This window comes from Piliocolobus tephrosceles, chromosome 2 (assembly GCF_002776525.5).
Source record: "Piliocolobus tephrosceles isolate RC106 chromosome 2, ASM277652v3, whole genome shotgun sequence".
Taxonomy (NCBI): Eukaryota; Metazoa; Chordata; class Mammalia; order Primates; family Cercopithecidae; genus Piliocolobus; species Piliocolobus tephrosceles.
The window spans coordinates 101,245,396-101,252,852 of NC_045435.1; the positions used below are offsets into that span (position 1 = coordinate 101,245,396).

General features: G+C 46.3%; 1 protein-coding gene across 1 annotated transcript in view; it reads left to right on the plus strand.

The window, feature by feature from the left end:
- TMEM41A (transmembrane protein 41A) overlaps positions 1–6,429 on the plus strand; it is a 10,564-nt gene extending 4,135 nt beyond the window's left edge. The window contains exons 3-5 of the mRNA XM_023187617.1: positions 453–614; positions 1,007–1,145; positions 4,264–6,429. Coding sequence (XP_023043385.1) covers positions 453–614; positions 1,007–1,145; positions 4,264–4,484 — 522 coding nt within the window. The 3' untranslated portion in view covers positions 4,485–6,429. The remainder of the gene's footprint in view (positions 1–452; positions 615–1,006; positions 1,146–4,263) is intronic.
- Positions 6,430–7,457: the final 1,028 nt, after the last annotated feature.

The window sequence follows — 7,457 nt, forward strand, 5'->3', positions numbered from 1 at the left end:
AGCCAGGAGTGGTGGTGGACGCCTGTAGTCCCAGCTGCTTGGGAGGCTGAGGCAGGAGAATTGCTTGAACCTGGGAGACAGGTTGTAGTGAGCCGAGATCGGGCCACTGCACTCCAGACTGGGAGACAGAGTGAGACTCCGTCTCAAAAAAAAAAAAAAAGTAAGTGGATGTGGTGGTGTGTGCCTACAGTCCTAGCTACTTGGGAGGCTAAGGCAGGAGGATCACTTGAGTCCAGGAGTTCGAAGGTGCAGTGAGCTATGATCATGCCACTGTACTCCAGCCTGCATGACAGAGCGAGATCCTGTCTCTTAAAAACAAATAAATAAGGCAATTGGGTTTTAGCTGGAAAAAAGCAGTGAAGGAGGAGAGAACCTATGACTCTCAGGCTCCAAGATGAGGTTGCTGGTAGCTGCCAGATGGTCACATGCCTGAGGGTTTGTTTTCTTTGCAGAATGTTTTAGCTGGTGCCTTGTTTGGGCCATGGCTGGGGCTTCTGCTGTGTTGTGTGTTGACCTCGGTGGGTGCCACATGCTGCTACCTGCTCTCCAGTATTTTTGGCAAACAGTTGGTGGTGTCCTACTTTCCTGATAAAGTGGCCCTGCTGCAGAGAAAGGTAAGGGGAGGGGTCACTTCTGAGAGCTGGGACCCCAGAAAGTCACCACGTGCATGGCCTTAAGAGAAGCAGGTGGCAGGGATTTCCCACAGTGCTCTTCCACGCTGTCTCAGGAGGTCCTAGGGGTTCTTTTGATGTCTTCAGGAGACATGGACCTGGGATCAAATCCCAGCTCCATCATTACCAGCTCTGTGACTTTGGGCAAGTTCTTGACTTCTCTGATCCTCAGCATCTCTATTTTAAAATGAGGAAAACAATCTGTCCTTGAAGGGTTGTTGGAAGAATTGGGAACAGATTATGTAAAGTGTCTAGAACAGTGCCTGGCACCAGCAAGTTTTCAATACCTGGAAACCCTTTCTGCTTCTTAACAGCTTTCTTCTCTTTGGCTACAGGTGGAGGAGAACAGAAACAGCTTGTTTTTTTTCTTATTGTTTTTGAGACTTTTCCCCATGACCCCAAACTGGTTCTTGAACCTCTCGGCCCCGATCCTGAACATCCCCATCGTACAGTTCTTCTTCTCAGTTCTTATCGGTAAGATGCCAGTGGGGTAGGTTTGAGTCTTCAGAGCTGTCACACTGGGGGTCTGCCCTGGGTTATTGGCCACATGAGCATGTGCCTGCTTCTGAGAACACAGGCTCACAAAGTGTGACTTCAAGCCTTAGGATCTAAAGAAATGATTCCTGATTTCAGATCTACTCAGGCTTCAACATGAAAACCCATACAAATACTTTTGGACTAAATGAAGATTGTTCATTGCATGGCTGTATGCGCTGGGCACTGGGATTAGAAGAGAGAGTCTGTGTAAAGTATACAACTTGGTCCGTAGTCAGTACTCAGTAAATGCTAGCAGGAAGAGCAGGGTTAGAATGAGGGTGTGTGTCCATGAGTTTTGAGTGGGGACAGAAGAAAGGAGCAGAGCAAGGGACTTCCTGTCTGGTTTTTGGCCACTGTTTTGATTAAGTTCTGCCTTAGGAAGAGCTGGCATCAATGAGGTTCCTTCCTGCCTTTTGACAATTGCACAACCTGCAGCAAGCTACTTACCCGCAATGGGCCACCTGGCTAGGAATAGAGCAGTGTTTCTCAAAGTGTGGGCCTTGGGCCACCTTTATCAGATTGGTAGGGTCAGGGGGCTTGTTGAGAATCTAGATTTGGGGCCTACTCGAGACCTACTGAATCAGAATGTTGGGAGTGGAATCTGGGAATATGCATTTTAATCCAATTCCTAGTCAGCCATTTTCAAACTGCAAACCCAGTCGTTCTCAAACTGCAAACCTATTAAGAATCACCTGCAAACCTATTAAAAATCGCTTGGAGGCCGAGCTCAGTGGCTCACACCTGTAGTCACAGCACTTTGGGAGGCTGAGGCAGGCGTATCACTTGAGGTTGGGAGTTCAAGACTAGCCTGGCCAACATGGTGAAACCCCGTCTCTACTAAAAATACAAAAATTAGCCTGACGTGGTGGTGTGCGTCTGTAATTCAACTGCTTGAGAGGCTGAGGCAGGAGAATCACTTGAACCTGGGAGGTGGAGGTTGCAGTAAGCTGAGAGGATGACACTTCACTCCAGCCTGGGTGATAGAGTGAGGCTCCATCTCAAAAAACAAAAACAAACAAAAAACAAAAAAAAAAATCACCTGTGGAGATTTTAATCCCTAAGCTAAGGCTACACCACACATCAACTAAATCACCTCTGGGGTAGGACTTAGGGATCAGGATGTTTTGATGTTTTCCAGGTGATGCAAGTAGTTAGTCCCTAGAAGGGATTCTGCTGGATCCTGAGTTTTACAGTCTACTGAATTAGACGATATCTAAAATTTCTCCTTGCCTTTGACAATTATATGACCTCCAGCAAGCTACTTGCTCTGAAGGGGCTGGGACTAGAGCAGTGTTTCTCAAAGTAGGGGCCTTGGACCACCTTTATCAGAGTGGTAAAGTGCTAACATCCTGTAAGATCAGTGATGCTGCTTTCTGCATACTGGAAGAAAACCACCCTCCTCAAGCCTAATGCAAGGATCTCTTTCTCTTCAACCTTCCTTAGAGCCTAGAGGGAAAGACGATTCAGGGCTTCTAGGTCAAACAGAGCAAAACTGTGGTTGAGCAGCTGCTATTAATAGGGGATACCTGAGAGAAATGGAGATCTTAAATAGAAGCAAGATCTACCACAGCCAATTCTGGTCATAGTGGCTTTCAGGCAAGTGCCTCAGGCCCTCAGCTAGTGGGGGTTTGCAGCTTCTAATTACCTAGGTGGCTTGGCAAGATTCTGGAGGCCAGGCTTCCTGTCCCCTGTCTCACAAGCTGTGTGACCCTGAGGGGTCTGGGATCTTCATCTCCTGTATGCTTCCTCTCCTATAGAAGAGGAGTGGACTATCAGAGGGTTCCAAACCAATCAGAATCTCGGGGTGGGAGTGGAGAAGGGGCTTTTAAAATACAGGTTCCTGGGCACTACCCCAGAACCAAGTAACCAGAAGAATTTCTGGGGTGGAGCCCAAGGATGTGTTTTTAACAGTGTCACCAGCTGATTGTTCTGCAGCTAGCCTGGTCAGCCAGTCAGACTTTTGGAATACAGTAGATTTGATGACATCTTTGAGACAGTGCAGAATGTGAATAGTACTTCTTTTAAAAAACTGTTTGTCAGCAATGGCACTTCTCTCTTTACTTTGGCTGTTGGGTACTCAGAACCAAATTTGGGGCCCACTTTTAGCAAACAGGTGAACCTTATGCATTTTTCTAGTAACTGTACTCCCTGATGTCTTGTATTCTTCTGCACACGTTTTGCTTTTCCTATTTGAAATTTTAATTAATTAATTAATTAATTAATTAATTTTTTTGAGACGGAGTCTCGCTCTGTCGCCCGGACTGGAGTGCAAAAGCTCCGCCTCCCAGGTTTACACCATTCTCCTGCCTCAGCCTCCTGAGTAGCTGGGACTACAGGCGCCCGCCACCTCGCCCAGCTAGTTTTCTGTATTTTTAGTAGAGACGGGGTTTCACTGTGTTAGCCAGGATGGTCTCGATCTCCTGACCTCGTGATGCGCCCGTCTCGGCCTCCCAAAGTGCTGGGATTACAGGCTTGAGCCACCGCGCCTGGCCTAATTAATTTATTTTTGAGACAGAGTCTAGCTCTGTCGCCTGGGCTGAAGTGCGGTGGTGAGATCTCGGCTCACTGCAACCTCTGCCTCCCAGATTCCAGTGATTCTTCTGTCTCAGCCTCCTGAGTAGCTGGGATTACAGGTGCATGCCACCATGCCCGGCTAATTTTTGTGTTTTTAGTAGAGACAGGGTTTCACCATGTCGGCCAGGCTGATCTCGAACTCCTGACCTCAGGTGATCCACCTCGGCCTCCCAAAGCACTGGGATTACAAGCATAAGCCACCATTCCTGGCCCTATTTTAAAATTATAGTAGTATGTATTATTTGTGTGAATATCTCAAGTTCTTTTGTTGAACAAGACAGGTATATATGGGAAGTGAGGAAAGGAGGGAAAAGAATGGAAAAGAAGGAAAGAAGGGAAAGAGTTAATATGTGTAAGGGTCAAGAGTCAAGCAAAAAAAAAAAAAAAACTGTAGTCACTGTTCCTGGTGACATTTCCGAATTATTATTTTCTTAATTTTGCTGCTGTTAGTAACAGGCACTTTTCCCTTTTCTTCTTGCAGGTTTGATCCCATACAATTTCATCTGTGTGCAGACAGGCTCCATCCTGTCAACCCTAACCTCTCTGGATGCTCTTTTCTCCTGGGACACTGTCTTTAAGCTATTGGCCATTGCCATGGTGGCATTAATTCCTGGAACCCTCATTAAAAAATTTAGTCAGAAACATCTGCAATTGAATGAAACAAGCACTGCTAATCACATACACAGTAGAAAAGATACGTGATCTGGATTTTCCGTTTGCCACGTCCCTGGACTCAGTTGCTTATTTGTGTAATGGATGTGGTCCTCTAAAGCCCCTCATTGTTTTTAATTGCCTTCTATAGGTGATATGGACACTGTACATCAATGTGCAGTGTTTCTTGTCAGAAAGCACTCTCTGCTCTTGAAGGTGTGTTACATCAGGTTTTCAAACCAGCCCTGGTGTAGCAGACACTACAACGGATGCCTCCTAGAAAATGCTGTTTGTGGCTGGGCGCGGTGGCTCACACCTGTAATCCCAGCACTTTGGGAGGCCGAGGCGGGTGGTTCACAAGGTCAGGAGTTCAAGACCAGCCTGGCCAAGATGGTGAAATCCTGTCTGTATTCAACACACAAAAATTAGCCAGGCGTGGTGGCATGTGCCTGTAATCCCAGCTACTCGGGAGGCTGAGGCAGGAGAATCGCTTGAACCCAGGTGGCAGAGGTTGCAGTGAGCCGAGATCACACCACTGCATTCCAGCCTGGGTGATAGAGTGAGACTCTGTCTCAACCAAAAAAAAAAAAAGAAAGAAAAGGAAAATGCTGTTTGTATTATATTTTGTGGTCTAAGAAGGAGCTCAGGATAGCCTGTTGTATTTGCCTCATGCCAGCCCCTGAGCTGCCTTGGGAGAAGATGCTGACCGTCCTTGTCCAGAGTACCACTTTTGCAGAGTGACAGGCTGCTGGGACAGATGTCCTCCTGTTGCATCTTTGTGGATGTTTAGTACCAATGATGACATGGGAACCCACATCACTGACACCGCTCTTCATCTTCTGTTAGTCTCTTGAAGAGCATTTCTTTTGTACTTTTTTGCTGATGACCTACCTCGTCATAAGCCAAGTGAAACAAGTTGACGAACTGCCTAGGACTTCCACGTATTGCTCACATGCATGATGATTTCTGTCATGCTCTTGTGTTCAGACACACTGATGTTACCATGTATGTCAAACCTACTTATGATTGCATGTCCTGACAGTTAAGCTGATTGCAAACAGACTATTAAATATGAATAGAGCAAACGCTGTATGTTATGGATATGTTCTGGAGAAATTCTTATCCATCTGGATGGGGTAGGGCCCTTGACTCACCTGAATCAGATGACCAGGCAAACATTTTATCTGTCCTTTCTGCAGGAATCCCTTCTGTGTCATGCTAGGAGAATGAGTTCAGTATATGAGGCCATCAGGCAGTATACCTTCTGAATGTTTTTCATTTTTTTATTTGCTGAGAGTAACCAAAGAATAATTGCATCTTTTAATAATTGTATGTTTTAATTCAAAGGGAAACCTTGGCTTCTGATAACTTTGTTGTGTTGTATCTTAATGCGCTAAGCTGTCATTACTTCCTCTAGCTGCAGTACGGAATTGGCACAGACCTGGATGAATGCTTCCAAAGACAGAGGGACCTTGGCACCTAAACTGACCAGCCCTGTGATCCTGCATCCTGCAGGAGTATCTCATCAGGACTTACCAGACCGTGACTCTTGGGCATCATCTGCTGGGTTGATGATTTGGTTTGGCCAAGGGTCTTGCCAAGACTTTAATCTAGGCCTCTTGTTCTACGTGAATTCTTGGGAATACTCACGTTCCATAGGGAGGGTGCATTCCCAGGTGATGGTTTTCGGTTATGGTATGATCCTTTCACACCAAGGATTTCATTGTTGAAAACGTGTTTCTTTACAAGAAGCCTTGATAATGAGAGTGGGGGAAGGAGGCAGTAGACTTTGAAGACTGGCCCTTGGTGTTCTGGAGTAGGGGGAGGGAAGGAGAAACACATTTTCCATAGCATCGCAAGTGTGTGCCCTTTGCCCCTTTTCAGGAATCTTAGATTTGCCTCCCTCCCTCCACCCCAATGATTTTGCAATAATGTGCCTTATCAGTTGTGAGTTTACAGGCAAAGCAATTTCCCAAATAAATGGATATAAGTATTCTGTGTGGTGCTTGTTTGAACATGTTGCTAACTTTCAACTACCCTTGCCAGTGGAAATTAGGATTGGCTGAAAATCAGACAGTCCAAAATGGTGTTTTAAGCTTTCCACTCTCAGGATGCTTCTTACCAAAATAATTTATTGGAAGCCAGATTTTCATCTTCTTTTTCTCTCTCTGCTCCCTGTATAGTGGGGTCACTAGTAACAGGAGTAGCTACCAGATGGGCAGCAGGAAAGTACAGGGAAGAAGCAGAGTGCTGGTCTAACCTTTGCAGAATACTCAGGAAGAGGCTGTCACCAAATACAATGATGATTGCCTCTTCCTTTCATGGCTGTGTCAAATACAAGACTCACAAACTAGCTTTCTCCATTACCTGTTTTTTGTGGCTGCAGGAAACCCAGTCATGGAAAGTCTTCCTTTCCCTCAAGTTCTGACAAGTGCTGAGATTTTTAAGGCAGCTCTCGGGACACAAACGGTACATTTAGAAAAAGACAGGACTAGAAAACAGTGAAGTACACTTTTTGTTTAATTCCATGCATTTGTTTGCTTTGATAGTCATTCTTGTTCCCATTGCTGTTCAATACAGAGAGGGAGCCGGCATGAGAAAACACTGGGAGCTGGGGACTGACAGTACGGGAGACCAGAGGGGAGGCAGGTAAGGACGTTCATTTGGAGACTTAACCACAAAAGAGAAATGCATTTGCCCCAAGTCCATAGGAGCTCAAATTATTGTAATAAAGCATCAAAGAGGGTCTTCCCACTTCCAGAGTCTGGGAAGTGGTCACTCTGGAGGTGAAGAGCCACTGGGGTGACATGGGCAAGATGGGACATCTTCCTAATAGCTTGCACATGCTGGCCGGGGTTCCCTTGGCCTACAGTCACTGGAGGACCCTGTCCACCTGGTCACTGGACAGCAGCCTGGAGCCGGGAGCCAGCGATCCCTGAGTGCTGTGAAGTGGCTCTGGAGAGCAGACCTGGGATGCTGCCGGGAGCTTCCTTACAGTGATCTTGCCATCTGCTTAGGGCTCTG